Source organism: Eublepharis macularius, chromosome 12, assembly GCF_028583425.1.
Source record: "Eublepharis macularius isolate TG4126 chromosome 12, MPM_Emac_v1.0, whole genome shotgun sequence".
In the NCBI taxonomy this organism is placed as follows: Eukaryota; Metazoa; Chordata; class Lepidosauria; order Squamata; family Eublepharidae; genus Eublepharis; species Eublepharis macularius.
Window position 1 is genome coordinate 52,224,377 of NC_072801.1, and position 19,843 is coordinate 52,244,219.

A 19,843-nucleotide genomic window follows, 5' to 3' on the forward strand; every position below is an offset into this window, starting at 1 on the left:
GTCTTAAAGGTGCTACTGAACTTTTTTCAATTTTACTACTACAGACTAACATGGCTAACTCTGCTGGATCTATGACCTAGTTAGCTTTGTGTTTGTTTGTTGTATTTTGTGAGCAATTGTTCTTTTACTGCTCCTTTAATAAAAACTTTTCCTGTTAAACCCCTGCCTGTTTATTAGCGAGTCCTCTAAAGGAACGATCCTATTTTGCATTGGTGGAGATCCTGCAGTTACCCCCTCTCTCTGCTTCTCCTTGTATGCTAATTCCCCTAGCTCACAAGAAGACCCCTCATTTAGGCGAACACATCAACCATGTAAACTGAGTCTGGGTGAGTATGTGTGACTGGCTCAAAATGATCCAGCTCCCTTCCATGGCAGAGTGGGGATTTAAACCTGCATGTCTCTGATCCTAGTCTGACATTCTAACCACTACACCTCACTGGCTGTGTTAGCTCAGGAAAGTTATTAAACCCTCCTTCATTTTGTCAAAGAGGGGATATTTTTCACCCTCCCAGTCTGTGCTGCCTGCATTTGCCTGGCTTCTTGTAAGTAAACCTTTGCTTTCATTACAAATAGTAGAGTGATATTGTGCCAAGATGTTCTGATTCCCTTCATTTTTGGCACTGCAGCTCCTACAATCATCACAAAAGTGGGGGGGGGATTTAAGACTCTGAGCTTTATTTTTGAATGAGTTATGCCTGGTGCAAACATTCACTTCCATTAGAAATAACAAAAGGATGGCAGTTTGTTGCAATAGCATTGGCAAGGATGTTGATTCCCTTTAGTTTTGGCACTGCAGCTCCCATGAACATCCTGAAGCAGGTGTCCAATTTAGAAATTCCTATTTCTATTTTCTGATGAGCAATGCCTCCCTGAGTGTGTGTCTAAATTAAATAGGCATAAATCCAGTTGGTAGAAAAAATATTCACATGAATGGGGAAGGGGGAAGAAAACTCAGTTTGATCATCTTGTAGTTGTTTTAAGAAGGTACATTTGAAATGGATGAAATAAATTATTTCTCAGACTGATTTATCCTTCCTCTAAGAAACTCAAGGTGGCATACATGACTGTAACGCTTCTGCCCCCCATTTTACATTCACAACCACCCTGCGAGGCAAGGTAGGCTGAGAGAGAGTGATTGGCCAAAATGTCGCCCCTGGGAGGTGTGTTCTTATATTCTAACCACTGCAGAACTTTGGCTTCTCACATTAAAATGCACATTAAAACTATGGGATGGCTCTTACTAGGTTTTCTCTGATAAACAAAGAAGGAATGTCCCCTTTTGACCACAGTAAAGCCTTTGCTGTGGTTTGTAGAATCACATGGTAAGATGAGAAAAATTGTATGATAAGAAACAAAAGAGATGGTAGGCTCAAACCCATCATTCTAAACAATCAAATTATTCCCAGTAAACCTTGCCAGGCTTTCTTTACATCCTTGTTGCGTAAAGTATATATAATAGGGTTTAGCAATGGGGTCAGAATGCTATACATGAGAGGGATGAGCTTAGTATTAACTGATGACTCAGTGGGAATGGGTCTTAAATAGGTGAAAATGCAACTGCCATAATAAAGAAGGACCACAGTGAGATGAGAGGAGCAGGTTGAGAAAGCCTTTTGCCTTCCTTGTGAGGAACGGATCTTTAGAACAGTTGAAACAATGTAAACATAAGACAGAATTATACAGAACATTGGTGTCCATGCTATGAATAAGCCAATGAATAGCAAGAGCATTTGATTGAGGGTAATGTCCCCACATGACAGCTTCAGCAAAGGTGGAATGTCACAGTAGAAAGCATCGATGTGGTTGTCCCCACAAAAGGGCAGTCGGAAGGCAAAGACAGTGTGCACTGCAGAATTGAGGAATCCACCAGCCCAGCAGACTATGACCAGTTGGAGGCAAGTATTCCTGCTGACAATCAAAGAATAGCGCAGAGGTTTGCATATGGCAACATAGCGGTCAAAAGCCATCACTGCCAAAAGGAGGCATTCAATACCTACGAAGGAGAAGAAAAAATACAGCTGGAGCGCACAGCCCATATAGGAGATGCTACTTTTCCATGAAAGAAGGTGAGCCAACATTTGGGGGATTGTAGTGGTTGTATAGCAGATGTCAAGAAAGGAGAGATTGCCAAGGAAGAAATACATGGGGGTTCTGAGCTTCTGGTCCACCATGGCTAAGATAATGATTAAAGTATTCCATACCACAGTGAATCCATAGGTGATCAAGAACCCACTGAAGAGAAAGAAATGTTCCTTCTGAAGATTTCTAAAGCCAAGGATGATGAATTCGGTCAACCCACTTTGGTTTTGCGCTTCCATATTTGGCCTGAAAACAAAATGTAATTTTTGTAAGCCAAAAAAGAAGTTAATCAGTAGTGTTTCTTGCCAAACTATAGTGAAAAGCATATTGTGCTTGTGAACATTCCAATAAATGGGATGAATCCTCAGGACTGCATCCTGAAGAGTATTCACATCATGGAGCTTTCCCACTTGACCCATTCCCACTGGGCTGTGTTGGGCCATATTGTGGGATACCTGCAGGGGACCTAAAAGAGAAGCGGGGAGTCAATGGGAGTCAGAATCGTCTTGGAGAGAGAAAGAATATAAAATGTAATATATTCCTTTTCTGTGTATCATTTTGGGGGAAAAAATTAACTTATCGTGACTCCATTGTGTGTGTGTTATGTCCCATCAAGTCACCTCAAACCTAAGGCAACCCTATGAAGGAAAGACCTCCAAAAAGTCCTATCATTAACAGACTTGCTCAGATCCTGCAAACTGGAGGATGTGACTTATGGAGTCAAGCCATCTAGTTTTAGGTCTTCCTCTTTTTCCTACTGCCCTGCAATGTTCCTAGTTTTATTGACTTTTCCAGAGAATCTTGTCTTCTCATGATGTGACCAAATATGGTGACTTTATAATAGATATTAATTGCTTCTATTATGTATGTAATTCTCATCATACTCAGCATGTTTCTGCAGCCTCATGTGCACACAACACATGCATGTGCTGCAGCAGAAACAGGAAAACACTCCCCCACCCCACCCCAGCACTGATTGCATTGTGAAAAACTCTTGGAGAAAGGCAAGAGCTCATCTTCCCCTTGTGGCAGCTTTCCGAGCCCATTTGGGCTTTCCTTTTTTTTAAATAAGCCATTCCCCAAAGCTGTGTGTGTCTGTGTGGAGCCCGGGTTGGCTCTATGTCAAACTCATGAAGAAAGTAACATTTAAAGTGACCTTCAGATACAAGCTTTGGACAGCCCTCAGTGGGCTTGGGCTGCCTGATGCATATTCGTGGTTATTCAAAGACATTCGATCCGTGTATTATGTGTTTGCTGCAGGAAGCAGTGACATTCCTGAAGCTAGTGTGGAGTCAGCTCTCTGAGTCATTTTGTTTTTTTAATTTTTTAATGGAAGACACAAACGTCACATAGAATAGATAAAAATATGACAATAATGGTAGCAAGTCTACACATTACCCTCTATAAAAGGTTTCTAAATATCTAAAAATGTCCATATGCAATTGCCATCTATATGCCACACAGTCAAATGTTGATAAAGTTATGAGGGCCTCAATCCATTGAATTTTGGGAGGTGGGTATTTTCTCTCTCCAATGCTGTAATATAAATCTTTGAGCTACAGTAAAGGCACAGATATTTATATTTATTTTCAATGTATTGTTAACTTCAGGTACATAAAATACAATTGAGTGCATAAGGAAATTTATAATATATGGACAAAGCTACTGTTAAAGTAATAAAATATAATTGGAAACAATTATTCAAAAAACATTTCCTGCCTCACATCTGGCATACCAAGCACACACGTACAAACCCTGGCCATTACTTGTGTTATATCACTAGGAAGAAGATTATTAAATGTAATTTTCTCACATACACAACCTATATTATTGTATGTTATTGATGTGCCCCACCTTCCCTTACCTCTGAGATGCATTCCTTGCTCCATGTTGATACTAATTATTTCTGACCTGTGAAAGGGCTATGGCTTTTGATTTTCATATATATGTCAATATAACTTTTGGAAGTTCTTCCTCCAGAACAATCCCTCTGTTTTCCTAGATAGTACTATTAGAAACATACTAAAAATTTCAGGTAGCCATTATAACTTAGAGCACCATCTGAAGCAAGTCAACTCAGAATCCAAATCAGGTCTATTCAAAGGGGTTTACTACCAGGCAAGTGTTCTTAGGATTGTACTGTAAATCTACCTACCACATCAGAAAGGCATTCTAAATTGCATTAACTCACCTGTATTTAACAAAATAGTATATTGTTATGTGAGAACTGTGGATCATTTGGGTTAGTAAGAACAAGCTGTCTTTCCATAAGGGAGAAAAAACCCAATGCTTGTTCCAATATGAACTATAAATGTATAGAAACACACACATGCTCACACACACAAAAAACCTAGCTATATAAGGAAGCATGTATGCACACAAACGAATGCTGGAGGAGAGTTTTTTCTCCTGATATAATTGCTCAAGCTGGGCACATATAACCTTGTCAAAACATTGGTGATGATTACCAGTTCAAGAGCAAAGGGATAGATTAAGGGCCAAGCTACAAGTTGAATGGCAAGTGGATCGCGTGGAGGGCAAGTGAACAGGGGGAAATACATTAGCTGTTCAAGTGTCACTTGTCACTTGTAGCTTGGCCCTTAGATACATAGTTTCCAAGCAGCCTCGCGTACTTGGACTCAGTCTTCCTCTGTTTGCATCACAGAATCATGTTTCCTATCTCTGGTTCAACATCATGTTTCCCCTCCTATCAAGGAATCACAAATCTTCTACTTACATTAACAGTATAATCCTAAGAAAAGTTACATGAAAGTCCCCTGAAGGCAATGGGTTTAGAAGGGAATAACTGTTTAAGATTGCACAGACAGAATCCCATTAATGCAGTAAGTGTGGGCCTATGTCAGGAAATACTCACTGAAAGAGTTCATTCATATAAACTTTTACTTTTCTGATTCCCAATACAGGATCGTATTTAGATTTATAAGAATTTAGGAAGAAACTCTCTGGCTCAGACCAAAGTTCTAACATTGTCCAGGGTCTTGTTTTCATCAATGGCCAGTTATACACATCAGAGAAACTTAGAGGCAAGCACTTCATTCTTTTAATAACATCTCAATAGAATTACTTAGATCTTTTTTGCTGCTCAACTGCAGTCATTGTGGCAGATGTGGCCCTTATTGCTGAAAGACACGACCAGGTCCTTTACACTGTATCCTCATTCTATGTGTCAGCTCGCCATGTTTTGTAGACACATTCTTGACAATTCAAAGCACTATACTCCATCAATAATTTTGTGTGTCTCCTTCATCTATATATGGTTGGATCCAGATAGCTTTTTCACTTAATCTCACCCAATTTTCCTTCTTCTTACACTCCCCATCCCATACGGCTTTCAGAAATGAGTATGAGTGTAGTGGTGGTGGCATGTTAAAGACTGAAATGAAGCTTTGGGCCCTGAGGGGCTGGAACAACACATGTTTTCTTTATTGGCATTAGCCATTTTAACAAATCCATCCCAAGAAAATGTCACATGGAGTACATTCAGATTGCTGACAGACACAGGCTGACATGTCATTAAGTGTTACAGAATAGGATATCTATTGGCTATCTAGAAGGTAATTTCCGTGTATGCAAGAGTCTTTCAAAGTAAACAGAATTTTTCATGAGATTTGGAATAAGATCCCTTTGGGAGACAAATGTTTTTGGAGAAGATGGCTGGATGGGAATAGGTCTGAGAAGATACAAACGCTATAACTTTGCAACCTCATTCTCCACTTTCACCTATACTTTGGTGGGGGGAGCTTATTTGCTTATTAAAGATGAGCAAATTTCACAATGTGCTCTCACATTGAAGGGGTGTTCTCTCTTCCCCAAAACAATAAACAGACTTTGTTCATCTTGCAATTCCTTCCCCAATAAACAGAGATAGAATGGAAAAAATAAGGAGTCTCCTGATTTTCTGTTAAACTGAAAGATACTTGCTGTCTCTTCTGGCACAGTGCTGTGAGTCACCAAAAATGTAGGAAGTAGGATAGAAGTTAAGCAGAATGTATTAGGGCACCTGATTCCTGTAGTGCCAGGAGAGCTGTCCTGCCTATTCCCATCAAGGGTCAAAAGCCTTCTAAAAAAACGTAGATGTCTCACCAGTACAAGATTTAAATAGAAGACTGAAGACACATATAAGTCCTCAACACTTTGTGTACTACAGATGACTGTTCATTCTTTTACATATATATATATTTAAAGATATTAAGAGACAAACAATCTAGTAGCCATAACAAAAACATGGTCCATACAAGCAGAACATAATGCTCAGTTCAGAAGGTAAAATATATCCATTATAAAATCAAATAAAAATGTATATAGGATTTAGAAAAGTACAAAGCAGAAAACACATTCAAATGTAGAATGATACAGATAGAAAATAGAAACATTTTACTTTGCCTGGTTCCAGTGATATCTTCAAGCAGGGTTCAAGTTTACCTGGAAATAGTTCTGTGTTCTCAGATCACAGTGTAACTCGGATGATTTCTGCAACTGAAGGTGTAGGCAGATGTTCAGGCATCATGGCTGCTTTCCTTAAAATATATATAGTTTAGATAGATAGATGGATAGATAGATATAGTTTAACTAGTGAAAAAATGAGTTAAGATAGACAACCACATGGGATATGGCAACCAGAAGGTTACACAAATCAAACACCCATCCATTTATCAGGTTGATGAGCACAACTTGTTCCCATGAGGGATGATTAGCCACAAAAGAAAGTTTCTTTCCAGAAAAGCATAATGAACCATTAATTAAAGAGGGGAAGGAATTCTAGAGTACCAGAAAAAGAAAATTAAACATTTCTACATACCAAACAAAGAAAAGAGGAAATGGTGTTTTTTCTGTCTTAGCCTTAAGATGCAGTTTTAAGTTTAAAGCAACAATTAAGGAATGTGTTTAAAACTAAAGAAAAATGTGTATAGCTAAAGTACACTGTTCATCACAAAGAGTGTCATCCAATTTCCCAGCAATTCACCATACTGAATGAGGACACAGAAAGAGCTACTTGATTGCTAAATCATTGGATGATTCTCCCTATCGTCCTTACCTGTGATGCAACTTTGCTTCATCTGTAGCTGTACTGCCCCACAAGAAGGAGAGTGGAGGTACATTTTTCACCACACAACCCAGCAAATTCATTCAGAATATCAGGTGAACAATATTTTTGCTGAACTCTAAGCCATAACTTAGTGGCCTCGTTTGTGGATTGTGAACCTGGCTCCCCTTCCATCTATACTTTTTTTTGGGGGGGGGGAAGCTTATTTGCTCATCCATGTTTTGTGTGAGGAGCTTATTTGTACTCCACTTATTGTGTGTGCTTTATTTTTGTGGGGAGTATATTTGCACTCTGCTCAGCAAAGTTCTAAGTCTTCCTCTAGCCAGCTGAAGCAGCTCTTCAACTGGTAAAATAACCCCTTAAAGTAGTAAGGCTATGAACTTTGTTTAGTGGAATAGTAAGATACAAGCCAGTACATAAGTTATATTGAAAACATGAATGTTTTGAAAAAAACAAAAACTAGAAATGGAAAATGACATCACAAATGAAGACTCACAGATTCAATTTACACAAAGACAAAGCAAAACTGAAACGTAAAACCAGCAAGCTTGTATCTTTCCCTGAATTGATTTAGTTTAGGGACAGAACAATATACAAATAGCACTAAAAGTTTCCTCTCCAGATACAAGAGCACTACAAAAATACTTATGGCACATTTAAAGCATGTGTGCAAACAATTGTTCAAAACTTATACTGAATTTATACATGCCAGAGGCAGGCCCTGAGACCTCAGTCCCATTATCTCTCTTCCAGAGGTTCAGTGTACCCTGTCTGAGTTGGAGTACGAAGACGAAGTTGCTGTGGAGAGCAGAGCCATAAAATGATCAAATTAGACAATCCTAATTACTGTTGCAAGGAACTGGATATCGACTTGCTGCTTTTGAACAGTGTTTATGTTATGGCCTGAAGAAAGATTTAAATATCTGAAACGAGTGAAAAAAAGAGGCCGACGTGGCTCATTGCCATGGATATATTTATGGCTCTGCCTTGCCTTTGATCATTTTATGGCTCTGCTTTCCACAGCAACTTCGTCTTCATACTCCTGACGATTTTCTAACTCAGAACACTGCAGCTTGCTCATCAATGCCTGCAGTTTCCAAAGCGGGACGTGCCTTGTCACACCCCCCGACATTGGATTTTCTCCAGTCCTCACTACCGGATCTGCATTGAGACTTTATTTTCTCAACTAAGCATGCCTTATAAGGAACGTGGGTCTTGTTGTTTAATTGTATTTATTGACTAAATTGGTGGAATAATACACTTTGGTGAGAATTTTTGACCCACACTGTTTTGAATTCTTTGTGGCTTACTTCCTTGAGCAGGGTTGCTCCTTATTCAGTTTAGCTCATACTTGGTATGACAAATGTCATCCCATGCAGCGCTAAGCTCCCTGAGCACCGCAGGGGAAATAGGCTCCCTGCGATCAGTAGGCACAGAGTCCTTCCAGGCCCACCCCTCTAACATCTTCCTGACCCAGAAATTGCCTGTGGCCTCAGGCAACCCCCGGGACTTACTCATGAAAGCCAAGGCTGCCAAGTGCCCTCTTATGGATTTAACTGCCAGGCCCCAGCTTTTTTGCCACACACAAAATTGCAAAACATGCTCCAAAGGGATGGGCCAAGCTTCCTGCAGACTAGCTTCCCGTCTGAATGCCATCAATTGTCCTACCGCACATTGGTAAGCCCGCCAAGTACTGTGTGCAATGGCTAGCTGTATAGCCCGATTCACTTTGGCTTCCCAAGCAACCACAATTCCTGGGGTATCCTTGCTGGTAGCCGATAGGCCTCCGGGGCGAGCTGCCAAAAACGCTTCATCTGTTGGCAAGACAAAGCATCTGCCACACCATTGTTAATCCCAGGAATGTGTTTGGCTCTTACCAAAATGTTCCACCGGAGACACAGGAGCGTAAAAGCCCTAACCAGCCTCATCACCCAAGAAGACCTACAAGTCAAGGAGTTGACCACACAAACCACCACCTGATTGTCGCACCAAAAGTGAACAGAGTGGTTGGCCAGCTCCCTGCCCCACAGGTGTACTGCCACCAAAATGGGAAAAAAATCCAAAAAGGTAAGGTCCCTAACAATGTCAGAGGCCAGCCACTCTGGCGGCCACTGTTCCACACACCAGTACCTCCTGAAATAAACTCTGAACCCCGTGGAGCTTGATGCATCAGATGTGACGTGTAGCTCAGCCTCGAGCAGCAGCACATCTCTCCAAAAGGTAACCCCATTAAAGTCCCTGAGGAATTCGGTCCAAACATGCCCCTACTCACATGGAATCGGTGATGGGGTGCACGCAGAGGCACCATGGCATCACAAAGATGTCGTAAGAAGGCCATGTCGGGCGCCACTGCCTTGCATGCGAAGTTTAAGTGACCGACCAGCTTCTGAACTTCCAGAAGTGGCACCTTCCTTTTATCCCTAAACTCTTGAAGCTGGAGCTTGAGGTCCTCAACCTTATCTGCAGGAAGTCTCAATGACTGCTGAATGGTATCGAGCTCGATACTCAAAAATATCAGTACTGAAAGAGGACCCTCTGTTTTCTCATGAGCCAAGGGCACCCCTAGCTCCTCTGCCAGCCCCATAAAGATGGAAAAAAGTCTGGCGCATTGTCCAGAACCCACTGGCCCCACAAAAATGAAGTCATCTAAATAGTGCACTGTTTTGCAACAACCAGACCAGCGCTGCACTTCCCATTCTAAAAAGGAGCTGAAGCGCTCAAAGGCAGCACAAGAAACAGAACAGGCCATAGGAAGCACCCAATCCATGTAGTACTTCTCATCAAAGAAAAATCCAAGAAGCTCAAAATTCTCAGGGTGCACGGGGAGAAGGCGCAAGGCAGACTTAATGTCACATTTTGCCATCTCAGCCCCCACCCTGCACCTACACACCACCATGACCGCCTGGTCAAAGGAGGTGTACCTAACCGAGCACAAATGCTCAGGTATGGCATTGTTCACTAAGCTACCCTTGGGGTATGACAGGTGATGAATCAGACAGTACTCACCCACTGCTTTCTTGGAAACCACCCCTAAAGGAGATACCTGGTTGGGCACCAGAGGGGACACAAATGGCCCCAAGACCCTACCCTCTGCAGACTCTTGGCAATCTTGTTCCACATAATGTCATCCTTACCTATAACTGAACTCAAATTATTGGACATAAATGGAGCCCTAAACCCTTGAAATGGGATACAAAACCCAACTCGGAACCCATCCAACAGAAAGCTAGCAACTTGCTTCCTCAGGTACGCCCTCAACAGTCACTCAAGGACCTTCAGCCTTACCGAGCTGGGAGCCTTTTCCAGCAGCTTGCTGTCCACCTGCTCCACCACCTCCTGACTTCTTGCCTCCCCATCCTTGTTTAACCTTATGACAGGCACTGTAGGGGTGCGATCCAGCACAAGAGGGGAACTTGTGCTTAAATCTGCAAGGCTTACAGACACACACTCCTTTATAAGCAAACTCCCAGCAAAGCAGTCGAGGTTGAACCTGCTGCCCTGCCAGGGAGTGGGTACTGGTGGCTTGAGCAGAGTGCTGCACTAAATGGCCACTGTCTGATCGGTCCCCCAAATTGGGTTTAGCTGGGGACATCACCTGCAGCCATAGCTGCTGGTGAATGTGATCCCAAGGCAGGCTTGGGTTCATGGCTGCCCACATACGACCAACCATACATCTAGTTCAACTGTTTATTCACAACTCAGCAATATCATAGCACATGAAATAAGAAGCTTGGGTGTGCAAAGCATTTTAGTCTCTATATCAACACAACAAAAACATAAAACACATAATGGCACTTGAATGATAAGAGAATCTGTTCATTCTTACATTTGTCATCTTTTGACTTCTATGAAGCGACAGATCCCATGTCCACATGCAGAGCCAAACATGATGAACCATCACACTTACAAAGTTAAATACACATATGGCATCAGATTGTTATGAACTGAACGGTTGTGTTTAGTTTGCATACCATCAATGTACTGAAAAAAGGAGAGTGACTCACTTTTGTAGATAGCATTGCTATACTTTTTGTAACCACAACGTATTGTCTCAGGTGCAAATGTGTCACAGAAATATGTAAATTACAATTTGCCTGAGTCTTCTGTCCAGCAATTTTTAAGGTCGAAAATCTCACATAGACACTATGGGCAGGGCACGCGAATGTCCTCCACAGTGCGAAGTTCATTTGGTGGGAGAGCATAGCATTTTCATTTGAGACAGGGGGACACCTTTCCTTAATAAGGAGTTAGTAGATTTAAATTTTTGTCAAACAAGCCAATCATTAAAAAAGACAACTTAAAGTGTGAGAACGCTTGTGCTTTCCTCCTTAAAAGCAACCAATAATGCTTAAAACCCACACACCAATTTGGAAAAGATCATGTTTTCCAAACCTTCTCCACTGCAACTTCTGATGGACAGACCATTCTTGAATAGAGATGGGAGAGTTTCTACACTACAAATTGTATATTCAGTGGACATTTCAGTCCCCCAGTTGTTCACATAAACAAGTTACACTATGTCCTAAGCTTCATATATGAATAATTTTTAAAACAGACATGAAAAATTTTATGCTAACAGTGAGTTAGACACAGTAAGCTTTGTTCCTGAAACTCACCTAATTCTTCTCCTTTCTATAACTCACATCCTAAATGACTTTTGTCCAAGCCATTCCCATGACCCCCAGAACAGCTTTTTGGGTAGTTTTATTCCCTTTTTAACAGCAGAAAAACTTATTGGTTCCAATTCAATATATGTACAAGTAAGCGATTCACAATGTAGTACATGGGAGGAAGTTGGCATCATTTGTTACATCTCAGTCAACTTTATTTCTTTTTAAACACAAGCTATGTGTATATCCAGTTCCAAAAATCAAGAAATAAATATCACATGTCACAACATTAATCTTTTTCTCATCATGTTTTTCCAGGCATTCTTCATATCTTTGTTGCGCAAGGTATAGATGATAGGATTTAACAGTGGGGTCAAGACGCTGTATATCACTGGAATGAGCCTGGCATTATTTGAGATATGACTACTATTAGAACTCAAGTAGGTGAAGATAGAACTGCCATAATACAAAAGGACAACAGTGATGTGAGAGGAGCAAGTGGAGAATGCTTTTTGTCTTCCTTCCGATGACTGTATCTTCAAGACAGTTGAAATGATGTAAGTATATGATAGAAGGATACACACTAATGGAGTCCAAGCTATGAATAAGCCTATGGATAACAACAGAATTTGATTGACGGATGTGTCTCCACATGATAACTTCAGCAGTGGTGGGATATCACAATAGAAAGCATCAATATGGTTGTCTCCACAGAAAGGTAGCTGGAAGGCAAATGTGGTATGCACCACAGAGTTCAGGAAACCACCAGCCCAGCAAGCTGTTGCTAACTGGAGACAAATATCTTTGCCAATAATCAGTGTGTAGCGCAAAGGGTTGCATATGGCAACATAACGGTCAAAGGCCATGACTGCCAGAAGGAGGCATTCCGTGCCCACAAAGGAGAAGAAAAAATATACCTGAAATACACAGCCCATGTAGGGGATAGTGTTCTTTTCTGAGAGGAGGTGAGCCAACATCTGAGGGATTGTGGTAGAGGTGTAGCAGATGTCAAGAAAGGAGAGATTGCCAAGGAAGAAATACATGGGGGTTCTGAGCTTCTGGTCCACAATCGCCATGGTGATGATGAAGGCATTCCAGAGCATGGTGAATAGATAAGTGATGGAGAAGCCTGTGAAGAGCAGGAGACGCACTTTCTTGAGACTTTCAAATCCCAGTATGATGAATTCAGTCAAGTCAGTTTCATTTTGTGCCTCCATATCTTGACCAAAACAGCATGTGATTTGCTATAGGGAATAGTGAAATGAATGGCAATAAATACAAGTATTAAAGTACTTGAGTTTACAATATAAAAGGCATGGGACAACCCATGAATATTTCTGATGTAATAGTTGGATGGTGTTGCTGAGAGACAAATGAAAGATGGTCCAAAAATGTTTTCAGGTTAGTTTGTCATCTTTCATCTCTGTGAAATCTCTCTCTGACTTAAGAAGCCTCTCTGATACTAGGAAACTTATGCAAGTGGATGATTGCTAAAGCAACTGTGTGGTCTAGTTCCCTGTTCTAGGGGGACTGCATAATTTTATCTAAAGTAAAATTGCAAGGCACACAAAACATCTGATGAACTTCAAGGAAACCTTCAGGAACTGGTGCATCTAATGCTAGGTGGTTGGCTGGCAACTCAAGAAAGGGCCTTTGTCTTGGCGCTAAAACTTTGGAACTTCCTTCCCAGGAAGATTTGTCAGTCTCCCTCCATAATTGTCATCTGCCTGTGGGTGAAGACTTTTTTGCTTAGTTTGGCATACCCCCAATAAACTTTTATTGGCCCTCCTTCCTGGTTGTGTTGCATTTATATGTCAATATGTTTTTATTTAAACACTGTCTTAAATGCTTTAATGCTAAGTTCACCCACTGCAAAATATGAAACCAAATCTGGAACAAGGAACATACCTTCAAGAAATTTCAGGGGAAGAATGTTTTGATAACACTAGCAGAACTTAGTAAGGGAGGGAAGGTGGCATGGTATAGCCAGATTTCATCCTGTCTCAAAAGCTAAGCATGGTCTGTACTTGGCTGGTGGACCACCAAGGAAGTTTTGGCAGAGGAAGGCAATGGCAATCCATCTATGCTTCTCACTTGTCTTAAATGCATGTTACTGGGGTCACTATAGTCAGTTTTGATTTGATGGCACATACATGCATACATGCGTAGCAGCAGCAAGACACCTCTGGAGGAGAGAGACAGGTCTGCACAGTTTAACCCAGTTACTGGTTTTCCAAGAAGAAATCAGAAATAATTACAGGAGGTGTCCGTGGCTGCTCCTGAACACCTGTTTCTGTGTCAGTAGAAACTCTCTTAATAATCAGTAAATTAAATTAGTTGTGCATATAAAAAGTACCATGTAATTTCATCAGCAAGTGAGGCTCAGCGAATCTGAGATGGTGTTAATCTTCATTCAGAATAATACAGTAAAGACACACAAAAACATTCAGATCCAAATTATCAATCTGAGTAAACAGCGTGATGTTCTTGTTCTGTGCCCCTGAACGTAATCTACAGAGCCACCCTTAACATCTGCTTTTGTCAAATTTAGCTTTTTTCAGTCCTGGAGGACTTGTTGCTTTGAAATGCATCAATTGTTGCTTATGTATGCGTATCTGTGAACAGAAGTCCTTCGAGGATATTCATCCCTAAGAATTTCTCCTTATTTTCTAAACTAAGAGCAGTAAATAAGATACAACAGAAACTGGCACACTTCAGAGGAGTGGAATTATAAGATTTAATGATTAATATAGATAATCCTAAATATTCTGCTTCTTGTACCAAGGTGGAGGAACAGAGAAAAGTAACATGATTCACATTCAGCTCCAGCTATAATTAATATTAATAATAACAGTGCTGTTTTCTAATTATCCAATAAATATAGTTATTATAGAATTTGCTTTTTTATTATTAAAGAATCTTATATTCGGCTTTTCCAGATGATGTCTGTCCAAAGTAGCTTATGCAAATCTAAACCCATAATACTAATACTACCGTTATATTCTTCTATATTGATTTTCAGGGTACTTAGAAGGGTATTATGCTCCATAGGATTGCCATGAATATTATCCATCACACGTACTGATGAGATAATATAAATCTGATTGTTGTTTTTTATAGCATGCATTTGATGATCATTTCTTGCAGAATCTAATATTGTCACCAGTTGAATAATTTTTACCACTGCCCATGTGTATTTCTTTACCTGTGACTGGAATATGGCTCTTCATTGTTGTTTCTTATTGTATGCTGGGTACTGATTACAGCATTTCTTTCTTTATACTTACAAGTATTGTTTGGGGAGCTTCTCCCCAAGAGAATTTCTCCTATTCATGAACAAATAGCTCCATGTCTTAAACGCTTGTGTAGCTACTCAATATCAGAAGCAATGAATTTGACATTCTCATCCTTGTTGTTTTGATCCACAATCCCTCTTTCTTCGTGCAATGGAGCCCCTGCTTGCTTGGCCTATGAACCCTATACATCACTGTGCTTGCAATAATGGTAGTTTTGCTAGTGAATGAGAAGGTTCTGTCTTCTGATAAAACAGTTGCAACAATATTGGATGATGCAACAGCAAGAGTGATAATCTTTGCTTGTGAAATGTGTCCAAAATTAGTTTTATAATCAAAATAATTCCATGTCTTTCTCCCCAGAGAGGAAACAAAGCATCTTCCATCATTCTCCTTTCCTCCATTTTATCCTCACAAAAACCATGTGAACTAAGTCTGGGTGTATATGTATGGTTAGCTCAAAATCAGCCAGCCTGGGACTTGAACCTGTACGTTTTTGCTCCTAGCCTGACATTCTAATCGGTATACCTCACTGGCTGTGATAGCTCAGTTTTGTAACAGAGGGGACATTTTCTACCTCTCAGTCTGTGCTGCCTGCACTTGCCTGGCTTCTTGTGAGTAAACCTTTGTTTCCATTTTTGATGGAATCCCCCCTCACTCCCCCACTGTGAGGCGGATTTTCCCAGCAAAATTCGATTCCCATGCATTGACTGAGAAGCCTCAAGTAGTGTGTTAATATTTGAAATTTTGAAAGTCTGTTTGTCCCATCCAGGCTTGAAAATATAATTTTGGCTTTTTAGCCAATTCCAGGAACTTGGTGGGGGAAAGCAGGAGCCCTCTTCCTTTTTGTTGGAAATGGCACTGGAGACTGTATAATGTTCAAAAAGAAATAACTTTATTTAACAGGCAGAGATTGAATAAGTATAGTCAGTGGATTGACGTGCTGAGGTAAAATTTTGTTGGTAATACAGAACATACTTTGAGAAACAGACAAAAATGTGTCCTTTAGCTTAGTTTCTTATAATATTGGTTCTTAATAGTGTGAGATGTTTTACTTAGTATTTTAGTTATAGCAACAATGTTTCTTCACAAAGTTTCCTATGCCAGATTAGGTTTCCTGAAGTTAGTTTAAAACTGTTTTCCTTTCATAACAGACACGGGGTCCTCCTCAGAGCCAAACCTCTTCTTTAAAAACTGGGCAGGAATTAATCTTCCCCCTCTCAGAAAATATAATCCTTTCTCCTTTGGCTTGAAAGGGAGTCTCAACCACTACCCAATCAGTGTTGCCAAAACACACTCCCAGTTTTCTTTTAGTCTATGTAAAATGGGCTTCAGTTTATATTAACCATTATAGCTTGAATTTTTAAACAGAATTCTTCCTCAGAAAAGTAATTCTACATTTGAGGTGAAAGATTCCTCTTTCCTCACTCCGGATGGGAACCTGTCTGACCTTTCCTGTCAGACTCACTTACAAACTCTCTGAACAATCCTGTTAGAAACCAACTGACTGCTTCCAGACAGGTTCTAACTGACCAATCAGAGAGGAGGGAGCAGCCTGCCACTCAAGCTTTCAGTTCCAGGCAATAGTTAACACTTTCTCTCCCAAGGTAGGTACGGTAAAGGTAGTTCCCTGTGCAAGCACCGAGTCATTACTGACCAATGGGGGGCATTGCATCATGACATTTTCTTGGCAGACTTTTTACAGGGTAGTTTGTCTTCTCCAGTCATTTACACTTTACCCTCAGGAAACTGGGTACTCATTTTACCCACCCCCACCTTAACCCAGCTGGTACTAGCAGTGGAGCAGGTGTCAATGCCCACCCCCCACCTTAACCCAGCTGGGATCAGGAGCAGAGTAGGTGGTAATGCCTGCCCCTGCCTTAACCCAGGTGTTATTAGGAGCAGAGCAGGTGGAAATGCCTACCCCTGTCATAACTCAGCTGGTATTAGGAGCAGAGCAGGTGGCAATACATACACCCTCCTTATCACAACTGGCAATAGAAGCTGAGCAGGTTACAATGCCCACCCCTGCCTTAACACAGTGGGTATTAGGAACAAAGGAGGTGGCAATGCCCACCTGCCTTCACCCAACTGGGATCAGGAGTGGAGCAGGTGGCTATGCCCACTCTCTGGCCTAACCTAGCTGTTATTAGGAGCAGAGCAGATGGCAGTGCCCACCCCTCTTCACCCAGCTGGGATCAGGAGCAGAGTGCATGGCAATGCCCACCCCCTTCACCCAGCTGTGATCAGGAGTGGAGCAGGTGGCAATGCCCACCTCATGCCTTCACCTTGGTGGGATCAGGTACAGATCAGAAGGCAATTCTCTTCTTCCCTTTGCCCAGCCGGGACAAGAAATGGAGCAGGTGGCACTGTCCACTCCCTTCTGTCAGGTCCAGTGTATATGTAAACTGTACTGACTCCATTTTCTAATGCTTTTAGTGTTTAAGTGCTTTTCCCCACAGGCCTCACCGCTTCCCAGGCGGATTTCTCACCGGAGGAGATTGTTTTGTCTAACACCGTTCCACCAGGCATTGGCCTTGAGAGAGAGCAACTTCCCAAGACTGAATGATGTTGTTTTGAGAACTGTGGGGGAAGGCTGGTCCAGCTGGGAACTGTTACTCTGTACCTTATGCTTTGCCCTTCATTGGTAACAATGATCGTGTACCATCCTGAGTCTCCTATTCAGGACAGTGGACTATAATGGACCTTTTCTGCAGTAAAGTTTCCTTATTCAAACAATGGACTCCTGTCTGTTTGTGAGGGGGAACCTGTAGGAAGAGCCTTATTTAGCCACAGTCTGACACCTTCAACCTACTGGAATAAGGCACTGAGCAGGAAGCAATGCCCACCCCATCTTCACCCTGTCGGTATCAGGCACCAAGCAGGCAGCAATTTCTACCCCCCTTCAACCTGCAGGAATCAGGAGCAGAGAAGGTGGCAATGCCTGCACCCCCTTCACCCACTTGGGATCAGGAACGGAGCACGTAGCAAAGCCCATCACCTGCCTTCACCTGTCAGGACCAAGCAAGGAGCAGGAGGTAGTGCTTGCTCCTCCCTTCACCCAGCAGGGAACAAGTGGCAATGCCCACCTCCCTTCACCCAGATGGGATCAGGCTTGGAGCAGGCAGCAATGCCTGTCCCCCCTTCACCCAGCCGTAATCAGGTGCAGAGCAGAAGGAAATGCCCATTTTCCCTTTACCCAGCTGGGATCAGGAGTGGAGAAGGTGGCAATGCCTGCTCCCCTTTACCAAGTCTGTATCAGACGTGCAGCAGGTAACAATGCCCACTACCCCTTCATGTTGCTGAGATCAGTTGTAGAGAGGGTGGCAATGCCTATCCCCCTCCTTCAGTGGTTGGGATCAGTAACGGAGGAGGAGTGAATGCTTGCCTGCCCACCCACCCCCTTTCTAGAGCCTGTTGTATTTCCCCCCCCACAACAGGCTTTGTTTCTAGTACTAAATAAAGTGACAGTCTACATTCAAAGGAAGAAACTGTTTACACATTTTTCGTTTCTCTTATTTTCTCCATACTTAGCTTCCAAGATCTGATATGATCAGGCTAGCCTGGAAAAGGTACTTATACTTTCAAGTATTTATTTGGGATGTCATCTCTGGGCTAATCCTTCTCCATGCATGTATTCAGTTGCCTTTGTGTAATTGTAGCTCTCCCAGTAAAAAAACACACCATAACAGGATTTCAGAAAAATGTTGTGTTCTTAACAACAACAACAACAACAACAACAACAACAACAACAACAACAACAACAACATTCGATTTATACACTGCCCTTCAGGATGACTTAACACCTACTCAGAGTGGTTTACAAAGTATGCCATTATTATCCCCACAACAAAACACCCTGTGAGGTGGGTGGGGCTGAGAGAGCTCCAGAGAACTGTGATTAGACCAAGGTCACCCAGCTGACTTCAAGTGGAGGACTGGGGAATCAAACCCAGCTCTCCAGATTAGAGTCCCATGCTCTTAATCACTACACTATTATAATAATGACTATAAACAGCAGCCTGTTTGAAGATGCAGTATGGTAGAACAGGAAAAGGGATGTAGAAGGGAAGAAATTTTGCTTGATTCTAGTCTAGTTTACTGAGTGATGCAACAAGTTGTTATGCAAGTTCCACAATAAACATTGCTTTGAAGGTAAATTGTATTCAGTTTCATGATACAACAGACAACCAATGGAAGGAATCAATGGCTACATCTAAAACAATAAAATTTCAGAAAAAGAAATTCCACTCCCTATAACAGTGCTGTGATCTCACATGACAGCCAAGAAGCAGATAATCTTCTTAACAGCTTTGATGTTTACTTCCCTCTTGTGGCTGCTCAATGTATACCATGCAATACATTTTTTAAATAACTTGATAATACAAGTTGTGTTGTTTAACTCTGGGGCTCCAAGGTTAGAGGTTGTTGAGCTGCAAGACCCAGACCAAAAGAGCAGATGTAGCATGGCCTCAGCCTGGATACTGTGGCAGATGATGAACAGGGGCAGCTGCAAACAAAGGTTAAACTGTGAAACAGTGCCATGGGGATTTGGCTGGCTGCTGGTTGCAGCTGCTATTGGAGGAGATGGACTTCCATCAGCATATAGGATTAGCAGAGAGGAGGTGTCCTCCAACCATGGGATTAGATCCAGGAGTTACTGCCTTGAAAGAGGCAGCAAGGTGAAGCTTCCAGATGAGGGATGGCAGTGAAGAAACTCCCAGGTGACCTGGAGGGAAAGAAAGGGAAGGGAGTAATTGGAACTCCTTGTCACAAGGTACTGAGAGAAGGCTCTT

At 41.7% G+C, this 19,843-nt stretch overlaps 2 protein-coding genes across 2 annotated transcripts; both read right to left on the reverse strand.

Moving 5' to 3' along the window:
- Positions 1-1,391: 1,391 nt before the first annotated feature.
- LOC129339318 (olfactory receptor 5V1-like) lies at positions 1,392-2,318 on the reverse strand. Its single transcript, XM_054993903.1, has one exon. The coding sequence runs from the start codon at positions 2,316-2,318 to the stop codon at positions 1,392-1,394; it is 927 nt and encodes a 308-aa protein (XP_054849878.1).
- A 9,717-nt stretch (positions 2,319-12,035) lies between these two features.
- LOC129339319 (olfactory receptor 5V1-like) lies at positions 12,036-12,971 on the reverse strand. The gene has a single exon (XM_054993904.1). The coding sequence runs from the start codon at positions 12,969-12,971 to the stop codon at positions 12,036-12,038; it is 936 nt and encodes a 311-aa protein (XP_054849879.1).
- Between the last annotated feature and the right edge of the window lie 6,872 nt (positions 12,972-19,843).